We start from the raw sequence: 14,414 nt of genomic DNA, 5'->3' as shown, positions 1-14,414 counted from the left end.
AACTAGTTCATATAATGTCATCTCTTATCTCCATTTCCTTACTTTTTCCTTTACCCTTTTTTTCTCTCTCTTTTCTTTCTTCTTTAAAAAAAAATCAAAATCAAAATTAAAATCGAACCATCTCCATCTTTCTCACTATTTTTTTTCGGCGGGTCACTATCTTCAATAGTTCTAAAAAATGTGATCTTTAAAATCTTTTCACAAGCCCCACAAATTCTATGTATTTTCAGTTTTTCTCGTTGCTCTTCCTCTATAAAACTCCCATGCAAACCCTCTCCTCTTCTACACATCACCTTCTCAAACAATGAAGTCCATGATATCTCCTGTGAGACTTACTTCTTATAACTACTCTCCGGCGGCCACTCTCCGGCGACTCTCCCCTTCATGTTCACAAACAATCTCAACCTCAACCTCAACCTCAACCACAACCAACACTAATCTCCGTTTAGGCAATAGATGGGTTGAGTATCAAGGCACAAACAACTGGTCCGGTTTACTCGATCCTTTAGACGACATTCTCCGGTCCGAGATTCTCCGCTACGGCCGATTCATCCAAAATGCCTACACAAGCTTCACAGAAGACCCATCATCTCCAACGGTAACCGAAATGAATAATTCCGGCTACCGTGTTACTCAACACCTCTATGCCACCTCCGGCATAAACCTCCCTGGCCGATCTAGCTGGATCGGCTACATCGCCGTTTGCGAAGACGAGGATGAGATCTCTCGATTAGGCCGGCGAGACATCGTCGTCACCTTTCGTGGCACCGTCACACCTTTTGAATGGCTTGAGAATCTCCGAGCAGCTCTAACTCACCTTCCTTGTAACTCCGGCCCCATGGTCGAGTCCGGCTTCTTTTCACTGTTCACTAATCCAGGACCGGCGAGGAGAAGTCTCCGAGATGAGCTCCGGCATGAGATTCGTCGACTGCTTGATCTTTATTCCGGCAATGCCGATTCAATTCCGATAAGCTTGACATTCACCGGGCACAGTCTTGGTGCTGCGCTTGCCGTGTTATCGGCTTATGACATGACCGAGACTTTCGATGATGCTCCGATGGTCACCGTCATGTCCTTCGGTGGACCACGAGTCGGCAATGCGAGTTTCCGGCGACGGTTAGAGGAAAAAGGGAGTAAAGTTCTGAGAATTGTGAATAGCCAAGACATAATAACAAAAGTGCCAGGTTTTGTTTTGGAAGAGAAGAACACCGGTGATGTCGGTGTGCCGAAATGGTTGATTTCGAAGACAGGTTGGGTTTACGCTGATATCGGTTGTGAGCTCCGGCTGGACGGTGACCGGACGGTGAATGTGGCAGCTTGTCATGACCTGAGTTTGTATTTGAAGCTTGTTAACCAACTTAACAGTGTATCTTGTTCGTGCCCCTGTCCATTTGAGAGGGAACCTGGTTTCTGGCGCCCTTTCTCAACCACTTAACCGGAATTTCAAATCTAGAAATGTTTTTTTCTTTTTTTTTTTAAATTTTCTTGTGTTTTGTATTTATAGCAAATTGATGTAGTTTATAAACGCTTATAAGATATGTGAATTGTGAATTTATGTCATTTTTTAATTTATATTTTAAATTTCGAGAACCCCGGCTCCAAAACTCGCTCAAAATCTTTTTTTTTTATTTATTAGTCATATATAACTCTCGTGTTTGATAACCTAAAGGTAATCCAAACATATACTAGGATTTTTTTAAAAAAAAATTTCAAGAAAAATTATAAAATGAAATTTGGTTTTTATAAAATATGTAGAGTGATTTTTGATATACAAATAAGATTGTTAATTGATAAAATTATTCATTAGCCACTCAAGCTCAACATATAAAAAAATATTAATAAATTATCTTTACACCAAAAATCATATTCTGTTTAGAAAAATCCTGGATTTTACTTAAATAAAATCTCAAGTCAAGTTTCAAACTTTTTTTGAATTTAAAATTAATGTATTTTTTTTAAAAAAAAAAAATCAAGTGTGATGATATGCACAAGCATAAAAGTATTGAGTAATGCTATATAGCACTACTCAATTACACTAATACCTCACATGACCCATGTGGCACACATAATCTCTCTCCTAGTCAGCATAGTTTTTTTTTAAAAAAAAACAAATTTTTGAAATCAGCTGGCATCCTTCATGCCCACCCCCACCCTTCTTTTCATCGCCACTCTTCTTTGCATATAATTAACTGCAACCGACGCCGACTCCACGCTCGTAGAGCGTCTTTGAAAGAGCGAGTTCTCTGCAAAGAGACGAGATTTATGTGGCCGACTCCACCCTCATTCATCTCAATACCTCACTCTTATCATTTCCATTTCCAAATCAAAATAGCAAACTAACACTGCAAACTAATTCCAACAACCCAAACAAAGTCAATAATTTCCCTAAAAATCTGAAAAATTGAAGGAAATTTTGGTATGTGGTTTATGATTTATTAGAATATATAATATAGGACATGAATGGTAGGTACAAACGGATTGAAGCTTCATGAGATCCCGCTCAAACCGTAAGCACTCTTCTTCCTGCAGGCGGCGCCGTTCATCCTCGGAGACGATGTGCTTGAGGTGGAGAAGAACTCACGGATGCACTCATCGGGCTCTGGCGAGAGATCCATCACCATCAAGAGAACCAAAAACCCTAACCCTAGCATTGAAGATGGGGAAGACGGGTTGGAGCACCGAGAGAAAATACTTTGCTTGATTTCAAAAATTTGTTTTTTTTTAAAAAAAAAAAAAACTATGCTGACTAAGAGAGAGATTATGTGTGCCAAATGGGTCATGTGAGGTATTAGTGTAATTGAGTAGAGCTATATAGCATTACTCTAAAAGTATAGGTTGTCAAGGTATGCACAAGTATAAAAATAATAGTTCAATATATTTGTACTTTCATTTTATATGAATGAAATTTAAATGGGTATTTTCGATAAAACACAAATATTTTACACAAAAAATTTAATTTCAGCAAACTAAAAGCTAGTTAGCAATGTCCGGTATGTTCATCACGCATTTGATAAAATTGTATAAAATAAAATTACAAATTTACCTCTCATCATCTGCCCTTCAGTCAAAAGTAAACTAAAAAAATCTATAAAACCAATCACCACCTTCATTTGTGAGGGTACATAGGTAATTTTGAGTGTGATTAAACATGCCAATTCATAGAGATGCTGAGATAACTTCCTCGCATGGTCACAATTGTTCTTTAGAAAAGTGATTAAGTTTTCATTGATTCCCAAAACTCAGCCCCTGAGTTTGGTACATATATACTTCTTCATAAGGTCAAGAATCACAAGTCTATTAACTTCCAAGCAATCCAAACACTTCTCTTCTCTTTAAATCCCTCCATTCCCTTTCTTTTCTATTCAAAACAGATACATTAATTAACACCAAAGAAAATATATTTTATTAAAAAAAGATGGGAGCTGCAATTGGCATTCTTGGGAAATTTGGTAAGTTTTAATTATATTTATTTAACATAGTTTTCTTGTTTGTGATCAAAGATTAAGGAATTAATTGTAATTTGATCATCTTGTTTTTGCTAATTAATTAGGTCTGCCAGGAGTGCAAGCAATGTCAACAGATAAAATTTTTGAAAAATATTTTGATAAAGTGAAGACCTTTGAAGAATTTCATGAGGCTTTCCTGGAGTGCTTGAAGTATATATTTACATATAGATATATATATATATATATGAAAACAATCACTATTTTGTTCCAATCTCTTGCCTTATTTGGGATTTAATTTTATTTGCAGTTATATCAATAATGCCATGCCCGGATTTCATTATACTCTGCCACCATATAAAGAAATCAAGGTAACTTTGTTTCTATATTTCCTCATGTCTATAATTCTTTGAACTTAGCTTAAAATTTTAGTTTGATCTTTGAATCAAAATAAATAAATAATAAATTATTAGTTTACTATACCTTTTCATTTTAATTAATTCCTTATAGTAATGTCATTTTCATAATATTTTATTTGAATAATGCTATACATCAAGAACAAAATTTTACGAAATTTGACACGAATGCTCGGGGTTAGTATTCGTGTCAAATTATATAAAACCTATTCGTGATATATAGTATTATTTTTTTTATTTTAAAACAAATTGATGTAGCAATTATTTGTATGGCATTATGTCATTGCAGCATCATAATCATAGGCCATTTATCTATTTGTATTAAAAAATTATTTTAATATTTAAAGATAATTGTTTTATTATTTCCTCAACCAAACAAAATGAAATAAGTATTATATAACTATTTTACAAAATTTTAATTATTTGAATAAATATTTTTAATAACTATATATATATATATATATATATATATATATATATATATATATATATTAATAAATAATTAGTACTATTTATAAACGTAAATTTTAATTTAAAACATATTTAATTTGTATTACACGTAATTAAGTTAAATTATAATCAACTTCAATAAACATTTTCTTTTAACCTAATATTTTTTTTAAAACTTCTCTTAACATCCTTTTTATGTGCTAAGTCTAACAACATTGATAATGCTAAAATTCTATATTTAAATATTGAAATAATTATTTTATTATCGATATGTTTAAAACATTGACTTTTGTGAATAACTAATTTAATTTTAAATGCTCCATTATATCTAATATTTCATGAACTAACTGTTAGAGCCGTTTGATTGAGCATAATCTTTAGATTACCCCAGAGATAAAGACCTGAAAATCTTATATAACTTTATTTGGTTATATAGAATATGAATATCATATTTCCAAAAATGTGATAACTTGACTAATATTATCAAGAATGTGATTACCAACTCAATAAATGGTAATTAAGTCACATTCCGGGAAGAATATGAATTTTTTTCCCATTATACCTATTAAATTCAATAAAATTTTAAAAATATCAATTTTTAAAAAAATTGGTTGCATTATACAAAGATGATAATAGATTATCTTTAATTACATTTATAATGTTTTAGTAGTTTATTTTCAACCCAGGTATATCTTTTATATAAAAATATATTCATCCAAATATTTGAATTAAGATAAAAATTATTTGAGATTAATTTTTTTTCAAATATAAAGTTAGAGTAAAACTTTATATTTATTTAAAATAAGTAAGTTTGAGATAATGAATATTAACAAAAATTAATTATACTAAAATCAAAATTTATTTTTTAATAATAAGTATTTATGAACTATGGTATATTTTGCATTTATTATGTGAATATATTTTATTAATAAAACAATTTGTAATGAAAGATTCTTGTCCCTTTGCCTCTGAGCTGAGTCCTTCTCTTATCCCAGGTTTCGTTTGTTTTTCCCTGTTGTGCTTGCTTTGGTTATGTTTTTTCTTGCTTCCTGTTCTTCTGTAGTTTTCACCTCTAGTGGACCTTTATACTTTGATTTTTGTTGTTTGTATTTATGTGTATTTGCTACTGCTACAATAATATTTGTGGTTTATCCACTTTTTTTTAAAAAAAGAAAAAAAAAAAAACTACGACAATGTTACATCCCAACGACATTACTGTTTTGTCAACCAAACAAACATTACATATGTTCTCATCAACATGACTTGAGAATCATATAAATAATAATCTTATTCTCAACAGTAATATAAGATTTTATGAATCAAATTGTCATTTAATTTGCGACATTAACTCGTATGAAACTAACGGTTGTCTTTTTTATGTAAATAAATAGAAAGAATATGACTCAAAATGGAACAGCGTCGTAGAAAAGGAAAGACAGGAAAGACAGGAAAGTTTGATTAAGTTGTTAAACAGGTATATGAGCCAAACTGCTGATAATAGTACAATTATGATGGCCGGAATAATAGCACCACCAGCTGCGGTGATTTTGAAGAGGGCTGGTCAAAATATACCACAAGTTAATAAGTTACGTCTTCATCTTGTCCCTGATTGGTTATTTGTTCCAGTTTGCACTATTATTGCTATCACAGGAGCCAAAGGTTTTCAGTCCAAACCAAAAAACACAACATGAAAATTATTGCTTATTTTCTTCTTTTCTATGGGATTTGTTCACTGTTAATATGTGTGTGTATATATATATATAATTCAAGTCATCAATTAATGTTAAACCTAGCTATTATTTGTTATGTATTTTAATTATATTTTAAAAATAAGTTTGAAGCTACTTTGTTCTTGGAAGTGAGTATCATTGTTCATTTTGGCTATTTCATTAGTACTTGTAAAAATTAAAATAATAAGTTAAGATTAAAAACAATATACTATTAGTCTAAGTGTGTTTTGTAGCTCTAATGTTTTGTTAAAAAACTTAAATAAAATAAAAAAAAATAATGATGATTCACACGAGGAAAAAATGCTTGAATAGAAGAGATAATCCGACAAAAGAAGTTATATTTGAATAAATTTTTTAAATGTGCACATGATGAATTTTTATTATCTCAAAAATACTCAGTCAAATTAATAAATTTTTAGAGAATCAATAAAATCACCATAACCAGTGTACCTCTATATCTACTTGTCTCATGATAAATCCCTAAGTGGAACTGTGGAAGGAGTCTATTGTCAAAATAAATAATTAAAATATTATTATTTATACAACATCTATAAATACTAAATATATTCAAATGTGTATGACCAAAGTTTCAGTGAAAATCTTTAATTGGTGTTTGAATTTTATACTTTGATATGTTGATTTTGCCCTTTGATTAAAAAAAAAGTTATATTATTTTAATCTTTGACTTTATGGATATTGCCACTTTGTTCAATGTATGGACTATACACTATGCTCATTTTGATCAAAACCCTCAAATAAAATAAAATTAATGACAAATAAATTTTTTTTTTAAAAAAAAATAGACACTAAAAGGAGCATTAAATATTGGAAATACTCAAAGGATTATTTGACTATTTGTGGAATTCCATCCAAAAGTTCCATTAGTTTTACTCATTTGAAAATATGAAAGATTTGAAGGATGTGTTTGCGAAAACACATGAAATGTCGCCACGTGGACTCATCCTTTCTTAATGACTGATGCTGTTTGAATCTTTACAGCGTTTTGACAAATGTAATTCTTAGCACGAATCTTGGTACAAATCAACGGTTGAGATTTAGTTTTTATCGTGTTTGCTGTTTAATGTCAAACAGCTAATCCCATCCCTCTCTCCTCTTCCCCTCCAAGAATGCAACAGCTCTCCGATATCGACATCTCTCTCGCGGTTCGCGATCGCCATTGAAGAGCTTGCTTGAAACCCTAGAGAGCTCGAAGGTTGGATGAGAGTGACGCAGAGATGACGAGGAGATGCTCGGCGTGCAGCCACAACGGGCACAACTCGAGGACGTGCCCTGGCCGCGGGGTGAAGATATTTGGGGTGAGGTTCACGGATGGGGCAATCAGGAAGAGCGCCAGCATGGGGAACTTGTCTCACTACGCCGGATCGGGCTCCGTCGGCGGTGGGAGCTCGCCCGCCGATGGCCCGGAACATGGCGGCGCTGCGGCTGATGGTTATGCGTCTGAGGATTTCGCACAGGGGTCTTCATCCAGCTGCCGCGAGCGTAAGAGAGGTAAACCATTCTTCTTTTTTGATTCCTGATGTTGATTTGAAGATTTGACCCCTGATTTGGTGGAAAAATTTGATCTTTTGGATTGGATGCTTGTGGATTGCCATGCACTTCCCTTTCTGTTCTGTTACTTTTATGATTGGAATCTTTGTTTGGTTGGTGATTTATAATGTTGATTTTTGCATGAAATTGCTGCATTTGTGGATTTTGAGCATCTTGTAGTGCTGTCCAATCTATGACTATTTGGATAATCCTGGACTTTTTGTTCAAGTGATTATTGGCGTGTTCTGTTTCATGTGGTCCATCAAACAGTGAAATAACTTGTGTTTATGAGTATTAGTTTCTGCAACTCTTGCATTTCCTTGGTTTGGTTTTATTGTTCTGAAGCCTGATTGTGCTGTTAAAGAAAACACGTTCTTTTGAATTGGTTTGTTGATGGTTGTGCATGTTGAGTTTGTGGTTGTGGGTGCTACTTTGTGCTTGTGTTAATCCGGATGAGTTCGTTGATAGATACTAGATCAGAAACCATGGCCAAGTAAATGATGGTTACTTTCTTGTGGTGCTTGTTGACCTGTTTATTGAATGGTGGGACTTAAAAGGGAGAAAGTGAGATTTGATGTTGCTGTCATTTTGGCTTATATTTTGCGGTGGATGTGTTGTTTTGTTCATGCTTGATATCTTCCATGCATATTTTGGGCATGTTTAATATCTTTCTTTTAGAGTAGGCTTTTAAGTGACAATTCTTATTTTTGAATTGTAGAACTGTTCTCATGCATATGTTGGTCTTTGACTAGTATTGTGATTGAGCAAGTTTGGTGTTGAATTTGTTATTATTGAATGAGTTTATGCAAGATGGACTTTGTATATTTGGTGAATCCAGTGCACAATAATTTGAATATATGGAATTGTCCATATGCTTTCGGTAGCTATCGATAATAATAGCACCTCAATGCACGCATCTTGTTGTCTTGTATATCTGGAATTTTGAAACTGGCATTACCTAGTTTATATGTTCAGGTGCAGTTCAGGTGCAAGGCTCTCTAGTCTCCGACCTATAGAGGCCTTGGAGCCTCGAAGGCACGTGACAGTAAAGAGTCACCTTAAGGCTCGCCTCAATAAAGTGCAGTTTTTTATATTTTCTATTTTTCCAGTTTTTAAGAGCTGAATAAATATGAGCCATTAAACGAACATCAAATTAAATTGCAATCTTTAAAAACGAAAGGGTTTTTTTTATTTTTTATTTTTTTACAACTTTGAAGAGCTGGACAAATATGAGCCATTAAATAATCATCAAATTAAATTTCAACCCTTAAAAACAAAAAGGTTTTTTTTCATTTTTTGAGAATTTGATAGTGATTAGGATAAAAGAAGCGCATGCCTGAGCCTTGCGCCTAAGCAATTTGACCCCCTTGCACCTTGATGCACCTTTTGTTTTTGATAAATATACATGGCATTTTGATGTATTATCTGCATTTTTCAGAGGATTGTTGCCAGATATACACTTCTTTTATCCTCTCCGTGTTTGATTTGCAGGGGTACCTTGGACTGAAGAGGAACACAGAATGTTTTTAATTGGATTACAAAAGCTTGGAAAAGGTGACTGGCGAGGTATATCACGTAACTTTGTGGTTTCAAGATCACCTACTCAAGTTGCTAGTCATGCTCAGAAATACTTCATCCGTCAAGCTAATGCCTCTCGACGAAAGAGACGATCAAGTCTCTTTGACATTGTACACGATGAAGTTAGTACTACTTTTGATCTCTATTTCTCTCTCAATTGTGTGTTACTTGGAATAATTTCTCCTTCATATGGGTGACTTAACAATTGGGCAATTTAAATTATTATTTATACTATCACGTTCAGTGTTCCTGATTGCAGTTTTTTAATATTCCCAGGCTGCCGATGCTCCTCCCTGTACGGTGACTGGAAAAGAACCCACCACACAAGGAAACAATCCACCTTCATGTCCAGATGAGGAATGTGAATCAATGGACTCAAATAACATTGAAGAAACTCTCCCAAAGCCTGTATGCCCAATGCCAGCACCATGTACTTATCCAATGATATATCCTGCCTACTTTTCACCCTTCTTTCCATTCCCTCATCCCTGTTGGCCTGGTTATATCCAAGATGGTGCAGAAAAAGAAACACATGAAATTGTCAAGCCAACAGCCACACATTCAAAAACCACCCCTATAAACATTGATGAGCTCATTGGCATGTCAAAGCTAAGTATCGGTGATTCAACAGGCCAATCACCGTCCTCTCTGTTACTGGGACAATCAGATAGGCAGTCTGCTTTTCAACCCAATCTGCCATCAAGGGATGCAGCCATGAATTCTAGCACCAGTCCAATCCGTGCCGGTTAAACTTGTCTTGTGAAGTTTTCCCTGTTAATACAATCACAATAAACTAATAACATTTCGGTTTGTTTGCTCTTCGTTATACATACATAAATATATTTATAAATATGTATTTATTTCTTGTAAAAATTCTCCGCGACTTCGGACTGTTTGTTTAATCTCATCAATGAAGGGTTATTGAATGTTTTTTTCTGGTTTATACCATGATTTGCAAAGTTTCATAGGTCCTATCAATCATACAAACAAGAGAGTCATTTTCATCAGCTTATTGTTCATAGGTGATTATTTTTTTTTTTACCAGAACCAATGTTCTCTCCAGACTCTTGTCCGTCTTCTCAATGTGTATGTTTTTGGTTTCAGGCATGAAGAAGTAGACGAACAAGGTCATGATCAACACCCAACCTTGGAAGAAGAAGAAAATCCAAGACATGAGATGGCAAAGCATAGAGTGAAAACTCTGAGCAATGATGAAGATGAACACAAAGCCGATGCCAACCACAATGCTCGAAAGATCTCACTTGGTACCAACCATGCCAAAGGCTCCCAAGACAATCCAAAACCTGCAATATAAACACAGATCACCACCAAGACTATCCAGGTATAACTTCTGCTCATCCCTCCATTGTCTCCAAGCTGTGGTGCCATGACTTTCCCAATCAGGAACAACTCTCGCCTGCTGAGCCTATCTACAAGCAACGTAGCCAATATGACAGAACCAGTCCCTACCACTCCGGTCACCACTGTCAAAATCAGGGAAGCAGCCTCTCCAAGTGCTATAGTTCTGAACCACAGCAGCACATAGAAAGTCACCACTATATTTTCAGGAACTTGTTGGAAGAACGGAATCAAGAATGCCGTTACAAGGTGAGGCCGGAACTTTTTCTGCATCATCTGTTTATAGTTTCTCTTCGACACGTCATTACATACAAATATGATATCATTGAGCTATGTGTCTCCATTGCCAATGCCGCTAATCCTCTGTAGAACTTTCCTTGCACATTGTATGTCTCCATTGCTTTGCATGATGCTGTTAGGAGTCTCAGGGAGAAAGATGGTACCTTAAGGTTAAAGGAGCTGCAGGAATGGCGGCAATGGCCAACGAGAGACACCATCGCCAACCTTAGCATATCTTTTCTATGCCATGGTTAATCAGGTTTGCGAACAAGACTCCCAAGCTGGCAAAAACCTCAAAGCCATTGTTGATTGCTCCTCTGCGTTCTGGTGGTGCCATGAACGAGAGATCTTCAGGAACCGACTGTTGTTGCAAAGAAACAATGGAAGTTTCAATCTTTAGCTTCTCTTCAATTGCTTGTTATGTTTTCATGGTGTTTTTTTGCTGTGGAATTCATGCACCTAAGGAATGATATTGTTGGATAGTATCTATCTTATCTATGAAGCACGGACACTCCGGGAGCTTGGCATACCGTGTCGTATCCATGTCGGACACACACGGATACCAGTGTCCGACACGGGCACACCATCCGCGGACATCACCAAACACTCATGCATTTTGTGAATGATTTTTCTAAATTGCCTATGTATATTTTCTAATTACTTCTCAATACACAAGATCACCAAATTAATCCATAAATAAATATATTACATATATTACATGAAATTTATATAGATTTATATTTATTATAAATATTTTATATAAATATATAATTTTTTTTAGCTATTTCTAGTCGTACCATCAAATCATATATTTGTGTATTGGTTTAATTTTTGTTATAATAATTATATCTTTACTTTATATATATATATAGGAAATAAATCATTTGTGGACGTTCGTAGGTCGATCCAACGGTTGATAACAACGTTCCTAGGTTTTAATTATACGAACATGCTTAGATATTGAAACTTTTGTGTTTTACTAATTATGTTTTGTGTATTTCTCAAGTTTCATGCGTGGACCTCATCCAACATGGCAAAGTCGGCAGACCATAAATGGTAACAAAACGTGGGTGGAATGAAGCAAGTTTTCTTTTCGTAGAAGGTAGCCATTGGAGGATGTTATTGGGAGTGCAAGGGAGTTTAAAGTATTCACATTGTCAAATTTTTGTTGATGGCCTAGGCATACTATTGCGCACAACGGCACAAGTGGTGAGGAGAGTGAGCCCCAAAAGACCAATATAATAGCAATAATGCCTGTTATATAGCATCCTGGATCGAAGCCTGATACCCTTGTTAGATCCCAGTGCGCAGCCCAATCAGCTTGTTTGAGAAGCTCGCCAAGTTTGATTTTTTTCTAGAAGTCCATGTTGTTACCCATGTATAATAAGCTAGAGGATCTCAGTGTGAAGACAGCCCCCCAACACTAGTTTTCAACGAAAGTACTGATGCTGCATATAAGTGGTGAGGAGAGTGGATCCCAAAAGATCAACCTGATAAGGAAGGATGCCCACCACTGATATGCATACGGACTCTCTCAAGTAGTCGATATGGGACTAATTCTGAGATCGTTACACATCTAAAAAGCTTGACTTTTGTGTAGGATTGGAATTATTTTGGGCATTAAAGAGACAAATAAATCCACGTTTTATTTGATGCATTATTGACTAATTTCACTTATATATATAGCCAACAACCTCTTGGTCTATTGGTACTAAACCCTTTTTGTAGTGTGTTCATGTTTTTGTTGATAAAGTGGGTTTGAATCTCAACTCATGCAAGGTAAAGGTATAGGTGTGTTGTGATGTTAATTCCACGTCTGTGCACACCACTGACATAGTTTGTCTACATTTCATAAAAAAAAAAACTATATATATATATATATATATATATATATATATATATTTCCTTGTTTGATGAGTAATGTATTGATTCACTAAATATTTGTTATGATATAAATGTATTTGTCCATTTATTTATTTTTACTTAATTAGTTAATTATCTACTTATTTGTTATCTCTTTTCAACTTTTATTTTTGTTTTTGTGTTACTTGGTATTTATTACTTGGTTATTTATTTTGAAAATAATAAAATAAGTTCCTTTGATTCAAAGTGGAATCATTTAATTTTAATATTTCCACTTACATACAAATTTTGCAAATTTTTAATGTCGAGGTCTGATATGTTTTTCGGCTTTGAAAAAAGGAATCATTTGTTATTATTTTTTAGACTATTGCTATTTAGCCTAGAATATAATGATATTTATGTATTTTAGTGTTAAATTTGTTAATTTTTTATTATCTAGTCATCTAGTCTTCAAATGAATTATACATTAACCCAGTTAACATGAGTCAATATTGACAATGTTGACATAAATTTTTAGAAAGTGAGAATATGGTTTCGTATTGGTATGTTTATGAAATAATAATGACTTGTGATATTTTGACTTGGCCACCAAAGTTAAATAAATTGCCTCTTATATTATGACTCGAGTCATAAAGATAAAAATAAATGACCTGACATTTTGAATTGGGCACAACTAAGGTAAAATAAATGGCTATAGTTAATTTAGAAGATATATACAAAAGTGTTCTATTATGAAATTGTATTTCTATGAGCTAGAAGGGTTACAAGATCTATATTTTGACAATTATTACACTTAGATTACAGCATAGTTATGCTGGATTTTTTCTGTTGCACCCATGTATAGGTTATTGCCATATTTTGTTTCTTGAAGTTGAATTTTTTAAAACTCCGTATGATCCTAATTATTTTTAGTGGATTGCTTATTGGACTATCAAGCTCAAAAATTATTAATTTTTTTTTTAGATTAAAAGTAGTCTAGCAATTAGTTTCATAGGATATCGAGTAACAAGTGTATTCTTTTATGTAGATTGAGTTATTAGAAGTGTGTTGTTTTAGACTTTGAACATGTATTTTGAAATCTTTTGTATTTTTGAACCCTACGGTTGATATTTGAAATTTATAATTTTGTTAGATTGTATTTTCTGATCGAAAACATATTTTGAGATATTGTGTGCCTATTGGATCTCTAGCGTACAAATGTGCAGTTGTTTTCCCATCCTTTGTGTTTGCCAAGCTGGGTATAGGGCATGACAAATCTTGAAAGTATCGAAGTCTTAGTTAGATTGTTGGATCAATTATCTTAACAATCTAGATAGAACTGTTAACTTGGAAGTGTGAGGATGATCACTTTGCTTTGACTTGGATTTTAAGTTATGTGTTAAACTCTTAGGGTCATTTTGTGACCTTGATCCTAATTGAGGTTGTTTTCTCAAAATGCCTCGTAGAGCCTCTTAAATGAATTTAAATGATTTCTCACATAGTTAACTATTGCTAGAGAAGCCCTTGCTAGAGAAGGAGTTGACACGGCTAGCAACCAAGATATTCCAAACCACTTACATCACTTTTTTTTCTTTCTGTTAAGGAACCTAAGCAGAAGATAATCATGGAATTTAAAAAAATTAGACCACCACCATTTGAGGGTACTACAAACCCCGATGAAGTTGAGTGTTGGGTCGAAGAGATGGAAAAAAAATTTACTATGATTAAGTGTAATGTAAAAGAGAAACTTAAGTTTGGTGTGTACATGC

At 34.0% G+C, this 14,414-nt stretch overlaps 3 protein-coding genes across 3 annotated transcripts; all 3 read left to right on the top strand.

Moving 5' to 3' along the window:
• Positions 1-313: 313 nt before the first annotated feature.
• LOC120271510 (phospholipase A(1) DAD1, chloroplastic) lies at positions 314-1,435 on the top strand. The gene has a single exon (XM_039278197.1). It carries the CDS (start codon positions 314-316, stop codon positions 1,433-1,435), a length of 1,122 nt encoding a protein of 373 aa, XP_039134131.1.
• A 1,875-nt stretch (positions 1,436-3,310) lies between these two features.
• On the top strand, positions 3,311-6,158 carry LOC120272542. The gene is made up of 4 exons (XM_039279382.1): positions 3,311-3,449; positions 3,551-3,656; positions 3,754-3,814; positions 5,701-6,158. The coding sequence occupies exons 1-4, from the start codon at positions 3,416-3,418 to the stop codon at positions 5,998-6,000; spliced, it is 501 nt and encodes a 166-aa protein (XP_039135316.1). The 5' UTR covers positions 3,311-3,415; the 3' UTR covers positions 6,001-6,158.
• Positions 6,159-7,144: 986 nt separating this feature from the next.
• LOC120271464 (transcription factor MYBS3) lies at positions 7,145-10,108 on the top strand. Its single transcript, XM_039278141.1, has 3 exons — positions 7,145-7,548; positions 9,079-9,287; positions 9,442-10,108. Exons 1-3 carry the CDS (start codon positions 7,275-7,277, stop codon positions 9,913-9,915), a joined length of 957 nt encoding a protein of 318 aa, XP_039134075.1. The 5' UTR covers positions 7,145-7,274; the 3' UTR covers positions 9,916-10,108.
• The last annotated feature ends 4,306 nt before the right edge of the window (positions 10,109-14,414 follow it).

Source organism: Dioscorea cayenensis, chromosome 11 (genome assembly GCF_009730915.1).
Source record: "Dioscorea cayenensis subsp. rotundata cultivar TDr96_F1 chromosome 11, TDr96_F1_v2_PseudoChromosome.rev07_lg8_w22 25.fasta, whole genome shotgun sequence".
Lineage (NCBI taxonomy): Eukaryota > Viridiplantae > Streptophyta > Magnoliopsida > Dioscoreales > Dioscoreaceae > Dioscorea > Dioscorea cayenensis.
The sequence above is the reverse complement of the archived record's forward strand: the minus strand, read 5'-3'. Positions and strand labels throughout refer to the sequence as shown.